This window comes from Pongo pygmaeus, chromosome 4, assembly GCF_028885625.2.
Source record: "Pongo pygmaeus isolate AG05252 chromosome 4, NHGRI_mPonPyg2-v2.0_pri, whole genome shotgun sequence".
NCBI lineage: Eukaryota > Metazoa > Chordata > Mammalia > Primates > Hominidae > Pongo > Pongo pygmaeus.
In genome coordinates this window covers 132,979,650-133,004,857 of record NC_072377.2, presented here as the reverse complement: position 1 = coordinate 133,004,857, position 25,208 = coordinate 132,979,650, and the positions used below count along the sequence as shown (strand labels likewise).

At 35.5% G+C, this 25,208-nt stretch overlaps 1 protein-coding gene across 4 annotated transcripts in view; it reads left to right on the top strand.

Moving 5' to 3' along the window:
• FBN2 (fibrillin 2) overlaps positions 1-25,208 on the top strand; it is a 282,926-nt gene that overhangs the window by 6,906 nt on the left and 250,812 nt on the right. For 3 of the 4 annotated variants that reach the window (XM_063665206.1, XM_063665205.1, XM_054488319.2), the window contains exons 3-5: positions 773-871; positions 3,511-3,606; positions 12,112-12,207. In XM_063665206.1, the coding sequence (XP_063521276.1) occupies positions 773-871; positions 3,511-3,606; positions 12,112-12,207 (291 nt within the window). The remainder of the gene's footprint in view (positions 1-772; positions 872-3,510; positions 3,607-12,111; positions 12,208-25,208) is intronic. The other variant, XM_063665204.1, reaches the window with a different exon arrangement.

Sequence of the window (25,208 nt, the reverse complement as noted above, 5' to 3'; positions counted from 1 at the left end):
AGCAGTGTCCACTGCACCATATTTGTAGTCATTTGTCTCTCACCTCCTCCCACTCTTTCCTCCAAGTCCCCAAAGTCCATTGTATCATTCTTATGCCTTTGTGTCCTCATAGCTTAGCTCCCACATGTCAGTGAGAACATACAATGTTTGCTTTTCCATTCCTGTATTACATCACTTAGAATAATAAGTCTCCAGTCACATCCAGGTCACTACAAATGCTGTTAATTCATTCATTTTTATGGCCGCATAGTATTCCATTATATATATGGTGATATATATATATATGATATATATTATATATATATATATATCACCATATATATATAACAGTTTCTTTATCCACTTGTTGATTGAAGGGCATTTGGGTTGGTTCCACGATTTTTCAGTTGTGAATTGTGCTGCTATAAACATGCATGTGCAAGTATCTTTTTCGAATAATGACTTCTTTTCCTCTGGGTAGATACCCAGTAGTGGTATTTCTGGATCAAATGGTAGTTCTACTTTTACAGCCACTATGGAAAACAGTGTGGAGATTCCTTAAAGGATTATGCAATTTGAAACAGCTTCATTTGTTTTTATCATAAGGATACCTATGAGACTTATTCCCAAGTCTGCAATGAGTAATTTTATTGCATATCTGAAGTTAGACATTTATATCATATATTTTATCTTAGTTTTTCAGGCTTTTTATTTTTAAACACAGCTTTCTTGTTTTGTAAACTATGGTTTATTATATAGTTATTCATTCATTTTCCTATTGTGCTTTCTACAGCGATTTGTAGAAATAGTTGTGGAGATGGATTTTGTTCCCGTCCTAATATGTGTACTTGTTCCAGTGGGCAAATATCACCAACCTGTGGATCAAAATCAAGTATGTTTCTTACTTGTGGCCTCTTCACTGCATTTTTCTTAAGCTTTGGAGTAAATGCTAAAGGTCCTTCTATGTGCCAGGGAGTTTTAACTGTTATTACTTTAGTTAATCCTTACATCAACATTATGAGATACTGTTAATACTCTGTTTTACAGAGTAGCAAAGTAAAGCACACATAATTTAATTAACTGGCCCAAGGAAACACAGTCTTGAATCCAGGTATTCTGATGCCTAAGTGTATAGTCTCAAACACTAGGCTGTATTTGTTGCCTTTGCTTAACATGTGTTTTGTTGGTTATCTAAGGGGGAAGGAGAAGAGAACTCCAAAGGCAGCATAATGTTTATTGAGTACTGACCAGATACTTTATACATATGGACCTATTTTGCTTCACATGTATTAATTGCCAACAACTTCATAAGATAATTCTAACTGTGGACTATGACTGTGTGAGTCATGACCCAATTAGAAATTGTTGGGTCCTTAAGGTCGAAGATTAATCTTTTAGGCTAGTATTTAAGATAACGTTATAACAAGGCAGAAGCAAGATTGTTTATTTAATTGCTCAATAATTAAATAAATACTTTCTTAAGTCTTGCCTCAGACTAGTGTGAAGTCATTATATTTTTAATATATCTTTCTTCAAATTTTCCCTAAAAGAAGGTAATAGAGAGTATGTCTGACTGAGGAATAAGATTCAGGATTCATACATCAAATGCCATTGTCTTCTGATGAAACTCCTGATGAAAACTCTCTTAATTTCACTTCCTTTGGATCTGCCATTTCCCCAGCTTTTTAAAACCTACCATTCAAATTCATCAAGATTTCTTGACCACTTTAACCAGAACATTTTATCCCCAACTTAACCTGAACCTCTCTCTCTTGCCTGATTACCTACAAGATACTGTTGCCCATATGTTCATTATCGTGTTCTTAGTTTTCTCATATTTGCCTTTGGCAAAAAACACAATCCTGAAGGAATTTTAAGATTCAGTTTCTTAATTCCTCTACCTGGGAGCTGGGACATTCTCTGGTCCACTCTTTGCTTGTGATATATAATTTAACAGGGAATCTGTGCATTCATTTGGCCTTGGGCAATCCTTCCATTTCATCAGGAACTTTTCTAACCCTCCCAATCATCATCCTGTTTGACCTTACTAAAGCTTTTGGCACTATTAATCACTATCTTCTTGAAATGCTGTTTTTCGTTTTTCTTTGAAACACCCGTGACTTTTAAAATGCCAGTGGCCCTCAGTGATCCTTTTCTTGATCATTACTTTTTAGTCTCTTTTCTGTGTCTTCATCAGTCTTTCATTCAAGGTTTGGTATTCCTGAGTTCTGTCCTCCCTGGGTGAACTCATTAACATATATGTTTTCAATGACTACCAATCTGTTGATAACTCATAATATTTATCTACACTGGAGATTCCACCACTGACCTCAACACTGGTATATTCCCTTTCCCATTTGACATCTCCACTCAAGAAATAGCAAGCAATTGAAACTTAGTAGCATGTCTAAAAGGAAACTGAATTTATTGCTGACCACAGGCTACTTGAACCACAGTTCCTCCTGCCTTGGCAAATGGCTCTGCCATCCACCCAGTGCTTAAGTAACTGCTGCTTCTCTTTCTCTATGTCGGCTCTTTAAACAAGTCCTGTAGGCTTTACTGGAAAATAATTATCTCAGATTTATCTTTTCCTTTCCATCTCCACTGCTACCATGTGGTATAAGCTATCCTCATCCTTCTCCCAGACTCTCACCCTCTTCAAATCCGTTCTCTGCAGAGCAGCTAGAGTAGTCTTTTTAAAATATAGATTACATCACTTCACTCTCTCATTTAAATCCTTTCAATGACTCCCTGTTGTATTTGGGATATAATGAAAACCCTTCGGTGGCCGAGGAGGCCCTGTGTTAGCTGGCTGGTCTCTGCCTGGGTCTCCAAGATCTCTTCCCTGTCTGCCTCTTTTTAACCACAGGAATCTCTCCGTTCTTTAGAATAAACCATTTACCATCCTAAGGTCTTTTGATCTGCTGGTTCTTCTCTCTCTGAAGTTTCTCCTTGGTACTTTTAATATCTTGCTCATTCAGTGTAAATGTCACCTCAGAGTGGTCTTGTCTAGTGCTGGTATCTAAGCTCCTTCTTGGCTCCAGACTAGTCTCCTTCACAACAGTTTACTTCAAACAGTTTATCACAGTCTATGATTACTTTGTGGTATTTGTTTACCTGTGTTTTCCATAGCTCCCTATTGGAATTCAGGCTCTGTGAGGATAGCCTTCAAGTCCATTATGACAGTACTGCAGTGAGCTGGAATGGTGGGCACTCACTTCCTGCATTCTGAATGGAGACAAAAGTGCCTCCTGCTTGCCAGAAACTATACTGCTAGTCACCTTCTGTTTATTTTTTTTTAACATTGAAAGTGTTTTCAATGCATCCTGAATAACATGTTATCACAGATATGCCCATGTGTGCACTTATAAAGAAATGATGAATAAAAATATGTTTGGGTCATAGTATTTCCTTCTGTAAGATATAATTGTCATTGAATTGGATAATTGAGTTTATAATTTTACAACCTCTCACATATACTATAATTTTGGTGACTGATGTTTTTATACTTTTTGTTATTGCTCTTTGCAGTTCAGCAGTGCAGTGTGAGATGCATGAATGGTGGGACCTGTGCAGATGACCACTGCCAGTGCCAGAAAGGATATATTGGAACTTATTGTGGACAACGTAAGGGACATTGGAATCAACTTCATTTATTAGAAATCATTTGATTTGGTGGATATTTCATATTAAGTTATAATTTAAGGTCTCATAAATCCTGTGATCTTTTGAAAAAACAATTTTATGTAGTAAACCATACCTTAAAACTGTATTTCTAATTTTTATCCTGTAAGAATTTTTCTAATTCTTTTAGAATTTTGTGCTTTAGAGCAGTGATGTTCTGGAATAGTAACTAGTCAACAACTGGTAACTAGTGCTTTAGCAAATGTGACACATCTCACAGATTTTCTGTGATTTATTTGTTTTCCTTTATTTGGCTCCATGAAACATGTATACTTTCCTGAAAAAAAAAAAGAGCAAGTTTTCTGTGATCTATCTCTTTCTTTCTTTTTTGCTTCTTCCTTCCCTCCCTAGTTTCCTCTTTATATCTATGATTTTTTAGAACTTCTCAGAATTAACCCCCGGAGAGCCAATCTGATAAATTATCCTTTGCTCAAATATATTTAATACTAAGATACAGGGTGATGAAATGATTTCTGAAAATCAGATGTTATTGTGAAACAGGGAACTGTAACCCAGCAAAGCTGGTACCTTCACTGGAGAATGCCCTGTATGAATCAAGAAATAACGTTTTAGCAAGAGTGTAAGGGTTGTAGTTTCTGGATTGTGACACATCACTGGGGAACATTTGGGTAATATTCTCTAAATTTTGGGACATTTTTGGGAATTCACATATTTTGAAGTAATGTCACCTTATATGACATTAAAGAAGTGTGATTTATGAAATTGAATCACAAATAGTAAGTCCCTTTTTACTTTATTTGCATTTTTACCTGATGTAGACTATAGGTTCCATGCTAATCTTCAAGGCTTCCTTAAGGATTGCTGGTCTCTTTTTTAAACGTAGAAAAACCAAGTCTTAGGTGTAAAAGAATATCTAGCTTGTTTTCAGTTAACATTATTTTATTTTTGTTGCAATGAAAAATTTTTTTTAAATTGTGGTAAAATATACATAACAAAATTTACCATTTTAGCCACTTTTAAGTGTATAGTTCAGTGACATTAAGTCTATTCACACTGTTGTGTAACCATCATCACCATCCATCTCCAGAATTCTTTTCATCTTGGAAAACTGAAACTCTGTACCCATTGAACAATAACCCCCATTTTCCTCTCCGCTGCCCCTGGCAACCATCATTTACTTCTGTCTCTATGAATTTGACTACTTTAGGTATTTCATAGAAGTGTAAGCATGAAGTATTTGTCCTTGGGTGACTGGTTTGTTATACTTAGCATAGTGCCCTCAAGGTTCATCCGTGTTTTAGCATGTGTCAGAATTTTCTTCATTTTAAAGGCAAAATAATATTTCATTATATGAATATACCACATTTTGTTTATCCAGTCATCTGTTGATGGACATTTGAGTTGCTTTCACCTTTTGGCTCTTGTGAATAATGCTGAAATAGCTGTTTGGGCCCTTGCTCTCAGTTCTTTTGGGTGTATACCCAGAAGTGGAATTGTTGGATTACATGATAATTGTATTATTAATTTTTTGAAATGCTGCCATACTGTTTTCCACGGAAGCTGTACTGTCTTCCATTCCTACTAGCAGTGCACAAGGGCTCCACTCTGTATACTTGCCAACCCTTGTTATTTTCTTTTTTTTTTCAAAATAATAATCATGCTAATGAATGTGAAGTACTTATTGTGGTCGTTACAGTAATTTCCAAGTTTGTCTTGTAGTTAAGGTGATTATGGTGATTATAGCTTTCTATTTATACGTGCTATAAAGTTTTCTTTAGAATAATTTTATGTAAAATAGGAGTATCCATTTAAAGAAAAATATTCTGTTAAGGTCAGGGGTAAGTCAACTTTTTTTCTTGAGGCCAGAGAGTATATATTTTAGAACTTGCTTTCCCCATTGCAAATACTCAACTCTGCCATTGTAGTGCAAAAGTGACCTTAGATAATATGTAAATGAAAGAGCTAGGATGTGTTTCAGCAAAATTGTATACTTTATAGACACTGGAATTTGAATTTCATACAGTTTTCACTTGTGACTGAGTATTATTTCTTTGATTTTTCAACTACTTAAAAGTGTCAAAATTCCTCTTAGCTCATGGGAAGTACAAAAATAAGCAGTGGCCCAGATCTGGCCTTTGGGCCATAGTTTGCAGATTCCTTGTGTGGGTGTGGGTGGTTCTCAGGTATGACAAGAGGAGATTGACTGAAGTTTGAGAAATGGAGGGTGAAGGTATTTAAGAGAATACAGTATGTTGAGGCCAGTTTTCTAGCAAGAATAGGAGGGGCCAATGTATTAAATTCTCTAGGCTAGGGTTGGCCAGGGGAGGCTAAGAAATAACTGGACAACAGTGGAACAGATAAATGCAGCAGAGTTTCTCGTTCCATGGATGATACTTTTTCTATATTTTCTTTGTACATTCAGGTATTTCCCACATTTTCTACAACAGACTTCTGTTTATAACCAGAAAAGAAGGACAGAAGTCTATCACGAACACAGTATTCATAAAAAGATAGATTGATATATATTTTTAGGCCTTAGAAAAGTGTTAGGAGATCTGATTGCCAACTCTGTTTTGCAAAGTTCCATAACCAATGAAGAGACACATCTATCCTTGTTGAAACACATCCTTTTGCTCTGTAGAGGGAAAAATGAAAATTAGAATCACAGAAGAAAGCACCTTGCCTTGCCTCAACTGATCTTTCAGAGTATTTGCTCAAATCTGTCCTGAAATTAGCTGTCTTCAGTCTGAATTAAGCAGTTCTTCGTGCCTTGGGCATACGTGTGTATGTATGTATGAGGGTTGTACAGAACACGCTCTAGTGGGTGTGTCTCTTGTTCTTCACACAGGAATGGGAAGGCAGGGGATGGAAAGGACTGTCCGCTTCTAAAATACTTTGATGTTCTTCCGCCCCTGTGTCAAACCATATTGATGTTACCACATTTTCCAGTCAGAGGAAAGGCAACGTCACTGGGTCAGAAAATGAGCATATACTGAACATTTGTTTTCTAGGTTTCTCATGGGATGACATCTTCCTTGTCTAATGTTTACCTCAGGGGTAATAGAACATATAGGGGAAGCAAAATATGTAGCAAACACAATTTATTTGTCAGCAAGTAAGAAGGTAAAGGTATGATAACTAATAGATTACCAGCTCAAGGAATGGTGTAAGGAAGATGTTTTCCAAGTCGTCTTATATAGAAAGAGTGTTACAATACTGAGAGCAAAGAAGCAGATGGAACATTTTTCAATTTATGAATCCAGAAGAGTCTTGGAAATAGGATGCTTGCTAAAATGAACATTTATAAAACATTTAGACTGCTTAGCTGCTTTCCTGGAAACAGACAGCACTTCTTAGAAAGCATTCTTCTATTTCATCCATTTCATTCAGCAATGTTGATTGAGTAACTACTGTGAATAGGTAAGATGATACCCTGGCCACATATTCTGGTAGAAATGACAGTTAATACTAAAAAGGTAAATACCTAATACACATTTAGGTAGTGAGAAGTTTTAGGAGAAGAATAAAGCAGGGTAAGAGGGAGAGAGTCTGGGTCGGGATTAGCAGTTGTCTGCTATTTTACATCAGGGGTCTCTGAGAAGGTGACATTGAAACACAGATCCGAGTCTGTGCCTTTAAATCTATGGAAAAATTGTTCTGGACAAGTGAAAAGTAAATTTAAAGGACCTGTAGTGGGAACAGACTGCATGTATTTTGGAAACAGTAAGATCCATGTCCCTGGAGTAAAGTGGGGAAAGGGAAAATGGTAAGAATTGAGTTTGGAGAGGGAGGTGTAGGGCCTTGTAGGCCAAGGAACAAAATTTGGACTATAGCCTAAATATTATGAGAAGCCACTGGAGCATTTTGAGCAATGGTGTTCTGTGATCTGGTTAACATTAAAAAAAAAATCACCTGTCTGCTGTGTTGAGCCTGGATTATAACAGAGAAAAGGAAAGGGCCGTGTAGGAGGCTACCACAGTGGTGCTAGTGAACGATGCTGCAGCTGTAGTCATTGAAGATGTGGTAAGTGGTTGGATTGAGCTTGTATTTTGGAGGTATACTCTGATGGACCAGGCGTGGTGGATTAAAAAAAGAAAAAGTAAAGATCAAAAGTGACAAGGAGAGGGTTTTGGTGGGGCTCCTGGATTAATAGCGATGTCATTTCCAGATATGGGAAATATTGTATAGGGAGTGGGTTGGGTAAGGAGTGGTGGGGCTGAGGAAAAGTTTTGTTTTGGATTCATTAGATTGAGAAATCTGTCAGACTTACAAGTGCAAAGATCTATGAACTCTGATGTTAGGAGAGAGGTTGGACATAGAGATATAAATTTGGGAGCGTATAGACTGAATTATTATATACATAATATTTTAATCATAGGCCTAGATAAAGATCATTAGGAAGTTGTTGTAGCTAAAGAAGAGAGTTGAAAACAGAGACCCAGTTCAGTCCAACATTGTGAGATGGGGAAGAGGAAAAGAAGCCAGCAAAGAAGAGTGAGAAAGAATGGACATGAGGATGGAATGAAAACTGAGAGACTGTGGTATCCTAGAAAACAAAGGAAGAAGGCAGCACCAATAGCAAAGATGTATACCTTCCTATGTCAGACAGTAGGCCCTTGTTTCTTTCCTCTTGTTAACATTTTAACTTGGTTTAGAATGCTATTTTTTTTTAACACATTTGTGTAGAAATTACAATCATGATTTCAAACTTGACTTATGCCTGAGTGTCTGCACCTCTGCTGAGTTGTAAGGGAGTCTGTCTAATAAAAATATATACCTGACCTGTTACCTAGCACAAAGTAAGTGCTCAGTAAATATCTGTTGAAAAAAAATGTTCTCTAAATATCTGAGCTTCTACAGTATGCAACCAACCCACACAGGGAAAACAGTGTGTTTTCCCCTTCTAGGATTTTGGTGGGCAGCTAAGAAACCAGCTCATATTTCTATCTGTAGTACATCTTTTGCTCTCTTGCCTTTCATGCCACCGTCATGCTAGGTGTAAGCATAGTTTTCTTCCTGAGTGGTCAGCGTTCCTTCTGTGGTGGAAATTTAGGCATTTTCCAATTTTTTTCTGACTCCAGTTGAAATGTAAGTTGCTGTTTCCATCCTTTTTTGTTAAAAAAAGTTATTTTGTAAAATACCTTTCATCATAATTCATTTGAAAAAAGGAAATTCACCATTTTTGGATTTTGCTTCTACTTTTATCTGTATTTCCTGCTTCTCTTCTTTTGCTATTGCTATTTAATGTAAACTTCGGCTGCTGCAGACGTCTTGTCTTACAGAACATTTTTGTACAAATGTTCTATAGTTAAAAGAGGAAGGCAATTAAGAATGTAGAATACCTTCAGCGTGCAGCCACTGTGCACTTTGTCTTATATGCTATTTTATTTAGTCCTCAAACGTCTGTGGGGAGGAACAATTAAGTCTCTTTTCGCAGGCCAGGAAGCTAAGAATCAGAGAGATGGTGTGGTGAGTGAGTGCTGGGGACAGCAGAGCTCATTATTTGTTCACTGCTCCATTCTGCCTTGCGAAGTACTTGAAAAAATGCCGTGAAATTTTGACGTGCGTGAGTTTGTTGAGTTCGTGCAGTCTATCAGATACCACAGTAGGTGACAGGGATTCAAAGGCAAACAGATCTGGCCCTTGTCCTGGGGGAACCCACTCTCACATGAGAGACAGAAATACAAGCAAATGGTTCTATCAGTGGCCCTTGATCTTTTTGTTCATAGGATCCCTTTACATTTTTAAAAATTATTGAGGTCCTCAAATGTCTTTTGTTTATATGAGTTCCATCAATATTTATAGTATTAGAAATTAAAATTGAGAAATTTAAAATATTTATTGATTCATTAAAAATAACAAGAAACTCATATTACAAGTTAAGATAAATATTTTTTATAAACAATAACTATAATTTGCAAACCTCCAAAAATCTTTAGTGAAAAGGGAGGCATTGATAGTCTAACCTAGACAGATTAGATTAGGTTTAATTTGTAATGGGCCAGCCAGCTCTTTCTAGGAGAAACTCAAGGTTCATCCAGCCTTGTTCTACCTGCGAACTGGAAACTCTGTTTTGGAAAACTGTGGGAGAAGCCCTTCCTCCATTTACCGGAGGTTGTGTTCTGAGTGTTACAGTCAGTGTGAACAGCTTTTCCCCAAAGGCTGGCATTGTGATAAGAGAACACATGTGGGAAAGTGACTGTAATTTAAATTTCCTACAGCTCAATAGCATTTAAAGAAAATTCCACACATTTTAATTGATCACATTTACTTTGGACTTAGTATTTTGCAGTGTATCTTTTTAATAATTGATTTTTTAAATCTTTCTTTTTTAAAAATTTAATTGTATTTTAATTTCTGGGATACATGCACAGGGCATGCAGGTTTGTTACATAGGTAAACATGTGCCATGGTGGTTTGTTGCACCTATCAACCCATCACCTAGGTATTAAGCCCCGCATGCATTAGCTATTTATCCTGAAGCTCTCCCTCCCCCTGCCCTCCCCAGACAGGCCCCAGTGTGTTGTTCCTCTCCCAGTGTTCATGTGTTCTCATCATTCAGTTTCCACTTATAAGTGAGAACATGTGGTGTTTCGCTTTCTGTTCCTGTGTTAGTTTGCTGAGGATAATGGCTTCCACCTCCATCCATGTCGCTGCAAAGGACATTATGTTGTTCCTTTTTATGGCTGGATAGTATTCCATGGTGTGTTTGTGCCACATTTTCTTTATGCAGTCTATCATTGATGGGCATTTGGGTTGATTCCATGTCTTTGCTATTGTGAATAGTGCTGCAATGAACATACACATACATGTAGAAGTCTTCAAATCCTGGCAGTTGTTTCTATGGAATTACTGCACAGAATGCTCTGATAGGTTTTGTTTTTTCCCACCTTCCCATCCATCTTTATTTTTTTCATGCTCCCCGTGGCCTTTTTTCCTTTTCCTTTCTGCTTCATATTTACTTATATTTCAAGTCTGCCCATATTTCAAGGCAATGATGAATGGGAAGTGCTATGTAGGACTCAGCTGGAGACAGGTGAAGAAGCAGAAAGGCATGGTTCCTAGGGAGCTGTACTTGTGCAGAGACACACAGAATCATGCCTTTAATTGAAGTGTAACTATCAACAAATGCCTCTGAGACCATTGGCACAGTGACGCTTTAAGGTCAAGATCATCTTTTATTTCCAAGTGCGTTTTAGTCTTCTGAGCATCATCAGCAGAACAGAAATCACTCCGTGCATTCTGGAGATGATAGTCAGTCTATCCGGTTCAACATACCTGATAAGGAAATAGCAGCATTACTGTTCTACTAGATATCAGTATACTTATTGAGTTTCCCATTTTTTGATATGTACCTCACTTGAAGTGTTTTGCCCCCCACTTCCCTTTAATCTGAATAATTAGTGTCCTTCAACTCCATTTATGGACACAAGTCATAGAATATAATCCTCTAATTCATTTGTGAGGACAAATGTTTCAACAGGGAGACACACTTTCAGTATCAGTATTTTCTCCTGGAGAAGACATGATTTTTGAATTCAGCTGTCTTCATTATGGATCATGGGAATACTTACGTTCCAAGGATTCTAGAGAGTGTGATCTTTTAGGCTGAACCGAGTTGCAGTGCACGGCAGTGCAGTGGGGAGAGGCGAGTGGTTCAAGTTTACTGGCTGCCTCTGGGCTCATGGAACCGTAACTCCTGGTCTCCCAGGTCACAAGGCTAAAGGAGCAAAAGAGAGTGTGTGCTGTGTGTTTGTCAGCATGACTTTGAAAACATTTGGATTGTGAGTTAATTTTATATGAAAGAACATATTATGCGTACACAGCTTTTTTTCCTTTTTTTTTCTTCTGTGACCTGCAAATAGTCTCTACACATTGGTTACTTCTTCTGGCATTTTATAGCTAATGTTGATGGTATTTTTCCCCCTTTTCTTTGTTTTGCCCTTCCAGCTTTACCTTTTTTCCCCCCTTGGCTTCCTTTTCTTCTCTGATTTTTGCTTTTTCCCTTTATTGCCATATCATTTTCATTTTTTCTTATTACATTTTGTCCTCCTACCCTTCCCTGTGCTACCTGGATCGGCCTCTTTTTTCCTTCATTTCCTGTATTTTATTCATTCCTTACCAGTGAAAATATAGATTGTAGGGTTAGTAGAACAGAAATTGAGGGTTGAGTAGTTAAATTCTAAAGGAGCATGAGAGCCAGTGAATATGATTCTGATTAAAAAAAAAAAAAAAAACATTTTACCAAACGCTTGCTTAACAGTGTGATTTACATGAAGTGGGTAAGTTTTTGTCTGAATATACTTAAATATATTTACTTAAATTTAAGATGTGAACTTTAACCTGTGTAATTTACACAAGTTGCAGTTTAATTAACATAATTTACTGTAATTTAACATAAGATCCTTTATTGGCAGCTTCACTGCACTACTATATTGTGCTTGGAGACTGGCTATATAATGAGCTTCTTGCTGTTTTTGTATGCAGCTGTCTGTGAAAATGGATGTCAGAATGGTGGACGTTGCATCGGACCCAACCGCTGTGCTTGTGTTTATGGATTCACTGGTCCACAGTGTGAAAGAGGTAAGAAGAGAAATGAGAACCTCACTTTCGGAAGAAGTCTATTTTATTGTAAAAATGTATAATTTTTTGCTATTCAATGAAGATTCTGCAAATGAAATTATATTTTTACTCTGATTATGTCTCTAAGTTGAATGGTAAGATTTTGAGACATAACTAATAGTGGCAGAAGTGTCTCAACTTTTTCCACCAGTGAACTCAGTTTGGGCGGCCAGCTCTGGGGCTATGGCTCTAGGGTAATTTTGAGTGAGAGACTGATGGCAAATTCTAATAATGTGCTTAATTCAAATTAGGAGGCATTGTTGAAAGTACTGCTTCTGTTAAAAATGAAATAGTGTCAAGCTATCTTTGGCTGCAAACCCCACAAAATCTGACATAAATTGTCCTAAGCAATAAGGAAATGTATAGCATTTCACAACAAAAAGTCCCGAGCTAGTGGGTCTCAGGTAGGATGTGATCAAGGCTTTTACCCTGTTACTCTGTTTCTCTTGACCCTGCCCTCCTTTATGTTTCACTTTTTGTCCTAGCCTGAACTTCTTTGTGCTTATAAAATGGCTGTCAGCAGTCACTAAGGAAGCATGTTTCCTCTTCACCTCTTGAGACAGAAAATATCTCCTCCAACTGTGGGCCAGCAGTAGCCTCCAGGGACACTTTGTATGCTGCCTGGCTTAAGCTTGAGTTTTTAAAATAGTTCATGGCAAAGTGGGGGGTGGTGGTGGTAATATGTTTGATGTAAACTTGCTAGGACCTGTCGTTGCAGCAGGAGATGATTTAAGCTTCCCCAGAGTCACATGGAAGGGATGATTGGGTATCTGAAGCCAGTAGAGCTTCCTTTGGGTAAGAGAAAAGGGGTGGAGGGATGGATGCTGGGTAGGCATCCCGCATTGTCCAACTTATTCATATAAATGGTTAGTCAAGCCAATGTGAAACCAATTTACTGTGGTTTGAATAGCAGTTAAACTCATGACCTATAGACTGCTGAAAATCTCTGGCATTGATCCCTCATTATGGATCATGGGAATATTTATGTTTCAAGGATTCTAGAGAGTGTGATCTTTTAGGTTGAGCTGAGTTGTGGTGCAGGGCAGTGCAGTGGGGAGAGGGGAGTGGCTCAAGTTTGCTGGCTCCCTCTAGGCCAGCGGAAGCCTGACTCCTGGTCTCCCAGGTCACAAGTACAAAGGAGCAAAAGAGTGTGTGTGCTGTGTGTAAACTACCTAAAATAATGTCCTGATGGTAAACAGTTTCATGACATATCAAGAAGTTAAACTTTATAAAATGTGATAAATAACTAGCACCGAGCCATAACAGTAAAAACAAACTTGAGCTAAAATTAATATTACATAATCATTCATTGTTATTTACATCCTCAGTGCATTTTTCCAGAGCTTGTTGTGGCATCAAATTGTACAGCACTTTCTTTGTTGTGAAACTAGAATATATGAAATTATGTCAATGAAATATTACAGATAAGTACGGGTCAAGGTTTGTATACGTATAGAGGCTTTGAGTTGTGAAAAAGCCTTATATTTTAAAAATTATACTCATTACCCTGACAAAACTTCATCTTGCTTTTCAAGTTTTACCTTGAGAAGAAACTGAGAAATTACAATTATATGGTGAAGTTTGAAAAGTAAAATATTTTTTCACATACATTTGGATGTATATATACATCAAGATATTTTTATTATTTTTAATGTAATTGAGATTTCTTGGGACTGAAGTACATTCCACAAATGATAGAGTTTAATGTTACACTTAGGATGAATTTAAATGTCTTTACCAGATGCTTTTATTTGGGAAAGAAAAATTAATTATGAAATGTTAACATAAAAAGATAAATTACTCAGAATGGAATAACACACATTTCTTAGATAACGCTAAGTTTATTTGAACATCGTAGAATGTAGAATAAATTTAAAATTTCAAACATAATCATAATTGGTAGAGATGATCTTCATTTTTCTGGGAGTCATGTAAACTTTGTAGCTGTTTCATCCTGAAGCAGATTTCAAAGTCAATTTGTAATTGGCAAAGAAATTGGGTGAGTAGTTTCAACTCAGAGGCTTCCAGGAATTACGTCATTATTCTTCAACAGTTATTCATTCATTAGATTTGTTAGTCGTTACTAAATTTCTGAAAATTCAATAAAGACTTACATATATTTTACATGTACAGTAGCATGTTTTCTGAAAAAAATTATAAGATTGATTAGTTAATGGATTACCCTTAGGGATATTTTTTAAATGTTGGTTTGTTTCTTAAAAGTCTTATTACTTACTACTCTTCAGATGGAAGTTCTAAAGCTTCATTTCTTTCAAAGAAGGAGTTAGCAAGTTCCACTCTTAGATAGCAACCATGAACTTTAATATTTTAAAGAGATGTTTTAAATTGAATTTATACATGTATAATAACCCATTCTACTAAAAATGAAGTTCATAATTTTTTCAAGAAACATTGTGTCTGTGTAGAAGCAAAAAGAGTAACTCACTTATATTGAGGTTGGTGAGTAAGCTCATGTGCCCTGTTAGCTTTTAAAGTTTATATATATATTTTTAAATTACTGAATTTCAAAATATATGTTCTTTGTTATCTTAGTAAAAAGACCTTTGTAAAATCAGAGATATTTGTTCTTCCTAATGTAGAACACATAATTTCCCTTTAAACTGGCCTTCTGGGATCAGTCATACGATATAACATGGCTGCTTTTCTAGCTGTCTGGGCTTTAGGCAGACTGGTTTCCAGACCCAGAGACTGAGTAGTAACCAATGGCTGGCATGATTATGGTATTTAACTTGAGTCTGAGTGCTGGGTAACCTGAACTTCTTTGGAGTTCTCTTTTCACACTTGCTGATATGTACAATGACCTTTTATACTTAGCATCAAAAAAAAAAGAGAGTTCTTGTGGTTACAGGCTAATTGTAAAATGCAGACAGCTCATTTGTGGCCATGGCATATGAAGGTACTCAATTCTTTATGTATCTCTTTCCAAACAAATGTAATTTGAAAAAAAAATAAATATCTCACTTAATATACACTTGAGATTAAACAGAAATGGAGTCAGCATTCGATGTTGAGACCTGATGGGTTTTTTCCCTAACACTTAAAATGTACCTTATGTTTTATCAGTAGAAACTTGGAGAGGGTGGGTAGACAAGACATAGATTTACCTAAGGAATTTCTGAACCAAATAGATGATTACTTGATCACAAATGTGGCCTGTCTAGAGTCCTTCTTTCAACTTTTTTGACTTAAAGGATTATTGAAATCTTTTGTAATGGAATTTTCTTTGAAGTTTATATAAGGCCCATCTGTTAGAAATATATCCTAGACCCTTTTAAGTTATACATAAATTACTACTACAAATGGTTTTTATCATGTAAACATGACTTCCTTAAAATAGTATGCAAATTGTATAAAATTTCAAATAATCTGGTGCTTAGTAACATTTCCTTTAAAATGTACATTTTTTTAGTACAACTTAAAGGAAAAAAGGACTAGAAAATTATTTTTTAATTATTGACATTTTAAAGAAAAATAACTTTTGTTAATCTGCATCTTCAGTGGAATTAAAAGGTGAGATCAAGTTGCAAATGTTAGAGTTCAAAAAATCTAAACTTTCAAGCCTTTATGTAAAATGAAAATTGATTTCCATTTAGGTTACCTTTTACGAAATCATCCAGTTATTGAACCTAATGCGTGAACCCAGGTCTAAAAGCGTGCTGAGAAGGAGTCACTCCAACTCTGCCTGGATATCTCTAGTCAGCGGCTCTCACTCACTCACCCCATCATGAAACAGTCCTGCTCATCATCAGAGTCCTGCTTGCTAGAACTCTGCATTATTCTGCTGCTGTCCAACCAGGACATTTAGCAGATGTGTAAGATCCCATATAGTCTAATTCAGTGGGAAGATGATGATGACAACTTCTCTAAAAGGAGTCAACCACAACCTGCCACTCAGGTGTGCATGCTGGCAACCTGGCGTCTAATTATAAACTTCAATTATTGTATACATTTTTATTTATTCACCCACACTTCAGGAAGTAAAGTAACTGTAATAGCCATTAAATCTACTTAGACCTTACCCAAATCCTCCAAGAGTAGGTGTAAAGATGGACAAATTTGGGTTTTCCTGAATTCTGAGAGTAATGTAGACCCAGACTCAAGTTCGTTTAGAAATAACTGATATACTTGTTAATCCAATGGGCTTGGAATGTATTATAAAGTATTCAGGGTGATTGTACAGCTTATGAACATTCAAGTAACATAGCAAATTAGTAGTATGACCAGGAATATAGGGAATATGGTGACGAGAACAAGCTGGTATTACATAGAATTCTATACGCAGTGAATTTGATACTTTCAAGAAATGTATAAACAATGTTTTTAAGAAAATAAGTTCCATTGTAATTTTCTGTTTTAAAATGTAATGCATGTTTACTATAAAGTAATTTAGAAATAAAACAAGATGAAAGACGAGAATCCAATTATTCATAATTCCTACACTTAGGATTAATTACCGTTAATGTCTTGGAGACTATAACTTGAGTCATTTTTCTACTGCACATGCATGCAGTGTTTACAAAAAGTTGAATCTTTCCATTCTTAGTAGAATTTACTCTTTCGTAACGTGAAATGTCCTTGTATCTTGCCTCTCCTTTTGTGTTATTAAATATGTTATAGATTGTTATAGTTGCACTGCACGTTGTAATAACACAAAAGGACAAGCAAGATATAAGAGTAAGATATACGTGCTTTGGGGTGTTTACTTCAATTTACCTTTTTAACCACAAATTAGAATGTACAAGAGTGTAACTAAACTAATTTTTAAAATAAATATTTAATATTTATTCATCCTATATTTGTTGAGTACTCTTAAAGTATTAGGCTAAGTACTTGGAACTTGAGTTATAAGAAAAACCAATATATACTTCTTATTAATGAGAAGCAAATTATTGAAAAACTAGTCATCTACTTTACACATGAGGATGCAATAAGACACAGTAAATACCGTAATGGGAGTAGGAACAAAAAGTAAGAGAGCTCTGAAATGCTCCCTAATGCAGGACAAATTACAAAAGTCTTTCTTTCAGTCGAATGTAGAATGAAAAAACATAGCTTACTACAGTGGGAAAAACAGTATCAGACTAATTCCTGAGATATATCATGATTAAATCTTATACTAATATTATTTAAACTCCATAATTCATGACCAATTACCCTAATTACTAAGCTGATATTTATTTTGCAGAAATAAAATGTCTCCCTTTTTCTTGCACTCTGAAGATTTAGTAGAATGAAAATTACAATAAGCAGAGAGAGAATGTTACCAACTGCAGATGTCAGACTCACATGTACCCTCAGGCACACACACACACACACACATTTCTGCACTTGTGAGGCCGTTAAGAAGAGCATTGTATAACCTTGCACTCTCTAAGCTAAACTTAGCCTTAAATGGGCATCAGAGAAATACCAAAAGATCTGTGGGAACTTAACTTTTTGGCACTAGCTCGGTTGATACCCTTATCTTGAATGCCATTAAGAACAGAGGGAAAGAAAATTAGAGAAGGAAAAGCAGACAGTGGGAAGTGGAAGAAAAAGAGAGGAAGGAGAAAATGAAGACTGATAAGAAAAGAGGGATGTAATGCTAGACGAGAAGTGGAGACGCTTGGTGTTGTATAAAGGAAGGACTTAAATCAGGGAGAAAAATCAATTCACTGATTGATCTACCTGGGAGAGGCCAGGCTTTCACTTCTTAATCCTTAATTTAAGACTCTGCTGTTTAGATCTGTAAAATAAGAATGAACTTTTGGCAGCCCAGTAGATCCTGATATTTTATTCTCTTTTGAACAAAAGCAATGTGTATTTCATTTATTCCAGCTCTTTCTTTGATTTTGGTTTATCTACCTACAGGCAGGGAAACCTGCAATATAAAATACAAAGGCTAGAATATTTTATATTTTTAACTCCATAAATATTTTTTCTTGTTTTCCTGTTTCAACGTCAGATTAAAAGACATTAGAGGTTAATTGGTGTAGAAACTGGGCAAAACTACCAGACACACACAAATTAAATGTAATCAGATGTTATTATATAGAATTTACTCAAAAGTAATTAAATCAGATGTGCATGTATATGGGGGAAGTTATGTAACAAATACCGTATATTTCAAAAGTTACAAATTCTTAAATAACACCTGTCTCCAGGGTTTTCAGATAAACAGTTGTGGACCCATAATCACCTCATAGATTCGTTGGAAAGATTAAAAGCAATAATGTGTTAAGCACCTGACATACAATAGGCAGTGTGCCTGACACATGGTAAGCTTCCACTAAGTGTTACTTGTTGTATTTTTAGAACACAGGCTGTAGTCAAAATCAAAGCTTAATATTAAAACCTGTGTAACTTTAGAAATGTGATTGCCCTATCTGATGCCTGTTTGTACGTATATAATACATATCTATTATGTTAACTTTGAATCATTTTTGTGAAGATTGAATGATATAATGCCTGGCATCCAATAAATGAAATAAATAATGGTCATTAATGCTACTATCTTTTTAAGAGGACTCCTCAGTTATCAAAATGATAGATGTGGTGGCTGGTTTTAGAAATAGAATATTTGAAAGTGGACTCTCAAATGAGAGAAAAAAGAATGTTGTGACCTATTTAAGTCATACAAATAAGGCTTAATTATGTTTTTATTGACAGTAGAAAGACTTAGAATAAAGTGGATACTTTAAGATAAGTTCACAATCCTGAGATGAGATTTAAACAAGAAATGAAGTGCCGTGGCCTGTGTCTAGCACAGAGTTAACTGCTCAATAAATGATCAGCAATAATTTAAAAAATAAAGCCAAGATCTGATATGCTCTTTTTTTTTTTTTTTGAGTCGGGTTCCTGCTCTGTTGCCCAGGCTGGAGTGCAGTGGCATGATCTTGGCTCACTGCAACCTCCGCCTCCCCGGTTCAAGCTATTCTCCTGCCTCAGCCACCTGCGTACCTGGGATTACAGGCATGCACCACCACACCCCGCTAATTTTTTTGTACTTTTAATAGAGATGGGGTTTTGCCACGTTGGTCAGGCTGGTCTCAAACTCCTGACCTCACGTGATCCACCCACCTCGGCCTCCAAAAGTGCTGGGATTACAGGCGTAAGCCACCGCGCCTGGCCTGTTATGCTGCCTAAGATAAAATTGTCCTAATGGGTGAGAGAGAGACTATTTCAGGATCTCTGGGACATCAGTTGTGAACAGCATAAGTTTCACTATTTTACCTTTTGTGGGATTTTTGGTAACAGTACAGATTGACTGGAAAATATTGTATATTATTATAACCTTGTTTTTATGCAATTGAATTAGACCCTACTTATCTTGTTTTGACATGTTTTTATTGTAAATGTCAGTATTCCTACTAGTACTCATTACTTAGCTGGTCTTTTGAAAATGTCTTAGTTTGCCCTTTTCCTATACACAAGTTATTATTCTAAATATTTTACAGTGTAACTCATATATAGGTAGAGTTTACTTAAGCCAAGTACTTGTAATCTATAGATTTGCATATGCTAAATCTGAATGAAGAAGTAGGTCAGAGAGTTTTTCAAACAGTACAGAGATCAGTTCATCTGTGGTACTTTCCTTGACCACCCTACCTTCCTACCCCCATCTTATTTATTGGGGAAAACTAAGGCAGTCTGTCCTGTCCTTTTACCTGCCATATATCCATTCCTCTAGAATAGCTCTTTTCGTTGTGTCGAGACTGTGTATTTGCTTGGCTGTGGGCCTCTTTAAAAGCAGAGATACTTTTCTAAAATTGACTTTGTGTTTCTTATACTCCACACAGTGCAGCATAATGGAAGACGCATCATACATGTGACTGCATAAACATGGGGGATTCCAAGTAGGAGAAATAGGATGAAAATAAGTATAGAGATAATAAAGGTCCTTGAATGTTCACGGAGACTTAATCATTTAGTGTGGTTGTAATACACAGTTAGTGAAAGGAAAGAGTAGATGATGAGGCTGGAAAAATAGACACAGACCTTAATTTACAAAGTCTGAAATGCTGGAGTCAAGAGGCTGCCCTCTATACCCTCAAGTAGGCACTGAGTAGAGGAGCTATGAATGACTTGTACGCTTGAAAGCAGTTCTCCACAAACGTCATTCTGGAGTGGCAAACAAAGTAGAATGAAGGGTGGAATCTCTTAGAACTCACTGCATGTCTGCTAGATTAAATTTGTATAATATTTCACTAGGATTATGATTTATGTGTACAAAACTTAGATTTTTAATATAAATTTGAAATTACATAATTTGGAGGGAAGATAACATTTATTGAACTTTTACTATGATAAATACTTTAGAGCAATTAATATTTTTAACAACCCAAAATATTTTTTAACATAACACTATGAATAAAAAAATGGAGGTATAAAGAAGTGAAGCAATTTTCTCAGGTTAACTCAGCCAATAAGAAATCCAGCTAAGGATTGGAACACTGGTGGTATAACCTCAGAACCCATACACTTAGCCTCAACTTTGATTCTAGTGAAACATGACATTGCAAAAGTAATATAGTTCCACTCTTTAGAACTGTATTGTGTCAGTTCAGTATGAGTACTGATAACAAGGCACATGATACCATTGAATTAAAGGGATGGCTTGTCGTTTGGGGATTATTTTCTTTTCTAGCCTAGGGAATACACACACATATATATGTATTTCAGATTATGACTCTGAATTCATAGGCTCAGAATTTGTTTATGTATATAATCTAAAATATTCAAAACTCATAGAGCTTAAAACAAAATTCAGACTTCTGTGTTTAGCCAAGATAGACTAACAGGAATAAATTAGCCTTCCTGCCTGAAAAGAATAAAATACAGAACAGAGTATATGAAAATGTGGTTTTCATGATATTGGACACTAAGCAACAAAAAACAGTGACTCGTGAGAGAAGGGAAACAACAATGTGAACCTTCTGACTTCCGCAGCTTGCTGCCTGAAAGGGTTTTTCCAGGTTGTGCTACAACATGGAAGTTTGCCCCACCCGTGGCCTACAGGCTTCATGCAGCCCAGGAGAGCTTTGAATAAAGCCCAACACAAATTTGTAAACTTTCTTAAACCATTATCAGTTTTTTTTTCTTTTTTCTATTTTTGGTCATCAGCTATCATTAGTGTATTTTATGTGTGGCCCAAGACAATTCTTCTTCCAGTGTGGCCCAGGGAAACCAAAAGATTGAACACTCCTGTGCTACAGGGTGAGAAAATTCAGGCACAGCCTAGCAGACTCCCTAAGTTCTGGGGAGATCAAGATGGCTAGAGTTCTCAGGGCAGAATCCTGGCGAGGAAACAGGTATATAGAGAGAACTTTGGACATCTACAGAGGCTGTCTCTCAAGTTTTCAGCAGAATACTGACAATCACATTCATGTGAGGAATCTTTCTGAGACTGGAGAAGGAACTGCTTGAAAGGAGTGAAAGGAACAATACTCAGAGTGCACATAAGCCTGGAAATACTGCCTTCCTCTCTAACCAGATTAGAGGGTCACATAATTGGTGGGGCATTGGTTAGAGTACTCAGAATAGTGTTGCCTCAGTAGTGGAGAACAATTAACTATAGACTAAATGCTGCTCTGGCTGTGGAGAATAAATTTTAAAAGTAACAACTAAAAGGATCAAACATCTACTAGAAAGTTTAAGAATATTTATAAGAATACAAAAATATTAAGCACTAAATAAAGTAAAAAAAATTCCAATACATGGTATCTAATCAAATATGTCCAATCAATTTTGTGTAAAGAAGCAGGAGAGCATGATCAAAATGGAAAAAAAATCAACTAAAATTCACCCCAAACTGACAAAGATGTTAGAATTAACAGACTGGAAGATGAAAGTAGTTATTATAAGGTATTCCTTATGTCCCTAAAGTTGGAGGAAAGATTAAAAATGTTAAGTAGAGATGTAGAATCCATATTGAACTTCTACAGATGAAAACTACAATGTCTGAGGTGAACATTTTTCTGGATGGGATTAATGGGAGATTAGACATTATAAACGAAAAGACTAGTGAGCCTGAAAACACAGCAACAGAAATTATTTGAAATAAAGCACAAAGAAAAAAAGGCTTAAGAATGTAGGAGAGCATAAGTGGGCTCTGTGACAACTTTCAGCAAACTAAATACATATATTTAGAGTTAGCAAAATAGTAGATGGCAGAAAAAAATATATTTGAAGAAATAATGGTCAAAAATTTTCCAAATTTGATGAATGCTATAAACTGACAGACCCAAGATCAATGAATCCCCAAACAAAAGAAACTTGAAGAAAATTATATTAAGATACATCATAATCAATTTCTCAAAACCAGGGATACAGGGAAATCTTAAAGTAGCCAGAGAAAAGAGATACATTTTGTATAGAGGAAAAAAAGATAAAAATGACAACAAATTATTTGTCCAAAACAGTACAAGTAAAAAGGAGAGTGGAACAGCATATTTAGAGCACTAAAGTTGAAAAAGATAGTTCTCTGCCTAGGCTTCTATATTTAATAAAATGTCTTTCAAAATCAAAAGTAAAATAAATAAAGATTTTTCCCAATATATAAAAGGGAAGAATTCATTTTCCAGTCACCTGCACAGTAAGAAATATTAAGGCAGTTCTTTAGGCTGAAGAAAAATATTGCCAAATATTTTTGAATATTCTTTGAAAAATATTGAAAGGAATGAAAAGTATCAAAAAACGTAACTATGTGGGTAAATATATAATACTTTTCCTTAGTATTTTAAATCTTTTTAGGAAACAATAGACTGTTTGAACAAAAATTAATTACAATGTCCTATGGGGTGTAGAGTAGATGTGGTGGTAAAATAATAAAACAATAACACAGAGGCTGGGATGTGCCTATACTATATGTCAAGAATTATGTTACTTGAAGATAGACATTGATAAGTTAAAGATGTGTGGTGTAAACCTTAGAGTAAGCACTAAAAATACAGAGTAATGATTAAAAAGCCAACAAAAGGTGATAAAATGGAATAATAAAGAAGAAAGCAACAAAAGAAGGTAAGGAGAACAAATGATAAATGGATAGTTAGAAAACAAATAGAAAGTGGTAGATTGAAACCTAGCTGTATCAATCATCAAAATAAATGTAAATGGTCTCAACACTCCAATTAAAAGATAAAGATTGTTATGTAGGATTTTAAAAATCCAATTATATGCTGCCTGTAAGAAATCTATTTTAAATAAAAGACACTAATGGATTAAGACCTAAAAGATGTAAAAAGAAATAATTGGTTAATAGCAATCAAATTAAAGCTGGAGTAGCTAAATTAATATCAGACGAATAAGATTTCAGAGCAAGTAGTAGTATCAGGCATAAAGAAGGCCATTTCATAATAATAAAGAGGTCAGTTAATCAAGAAGATGTGACAGTTCTAAGTGTTCTCTCACTTAATAGCATAGCTTCAGAATACATGAAATAAAAACAGAACTGCAGGGAGGTGTAGACAAATCCATAATTAATGGAGATTTCAGTACCCCCTCTTAATAATTGAGAGTAGATAAGTCAATACGGGCATAGAAAACTTTAGCACTGCTGTCAATCTGCTTGACCTATTTAATATATATAGAATACTTCGCCACACAGCAGCGGATAATATACATTCCTTTTTATTGCACATGGAACATGTATCAAGAAAGATCATATTAAATGGATATTCAGTAGATAATGAACAACTCTAAAGCAAAAATAAGGTGAATAATTTCTTGAACGACATATATCGCCAAAGCTCAATTAAGGATACAGGTGGCCTTTTGAATCCATGAGTTCCATGCATGTGGATTCAGCCATGGATCAAAAATATTTGAAAATAACAATAAAAATAACAATACAACAAAAAATAATATGAACTAAAAATGTTTAGCAGTAAGACAACCATTTATATAGCATTTACCTTGTATTATGTACTATAGGTAATCTAGAGCTTATTTAAAGTATATGGGTGAATGTGTGTACGTTATATGCAAATACTACATAATTTTTTTATCAGGGACTTGAGCCTCTATGGATTTTGGTATCTCTGGGCATCCTGGAACCAATTCCCTGCAGATACTGAGGGACTGCTGTAAATAACATGAATATCCCTGTATCAATTAAATAAATTGAATGTGTAACTTAAAACCTTCTCATGAAGAAAACTACTGGCCCAAAAAGCTTTACTGGTGAATTCTACCAAACATTTAAGAAAGCAAAAATACCAATTCTATGTAGATTTCTCTAGAAAGTTGAACAGGAGTTAAAACTTCCCAACTGCTTCTGTGAGGCCAAATTACCTTGATACCAAAACCAGAAAAGGACATATCAAGAAGAAAACAACATATAAATATCAATTATGATATAAAATTTCTCAACAAAATTTTAGCAAATGTATCAATAATATGGTAAAAGGATAATAGATCATAGCCAATTGGGATTTATCCTGTGATATTAAAAAACAGCATATTTTACTATATGAACAAATTTTAAAAAATCAGAGTGTTCATCTAAATATAGCCGACAAAGCATTTAACAAATTCTGTTTCCAAAATCTGTTCCCAAAACAGTCAACAAGAGAAAGAATAGAAGAGAATTTCCTCAACATGAAAGAAGGGCATTTCCAAAAACACTGTAATATAGTGACAAAGCAAGGATAGTCACTCTCATCACTTCTATTGAACATTGCACTGTTTGGTCCTAGCAATGGCAATAGGCAATACAAAGAAATGAAAGTCATGTATTTGGAAAGGAGGAAGTAAAATTGTTTTACTTGTAGATGATGTTATTGTCTATGTAGAAAATCCGATGGACTTTACAAAAATCTACTGGAGCTCATAAGTAAGTTCAGCAAGGCTGCAGGATACAAACTAATGGCAGTTGCATTTCCATATCTAACAATGATCAGTTGAAAATCTAAGTTGGAAATGATACCATTTACAGCATCGTATTTATTATGTAATACTCATGG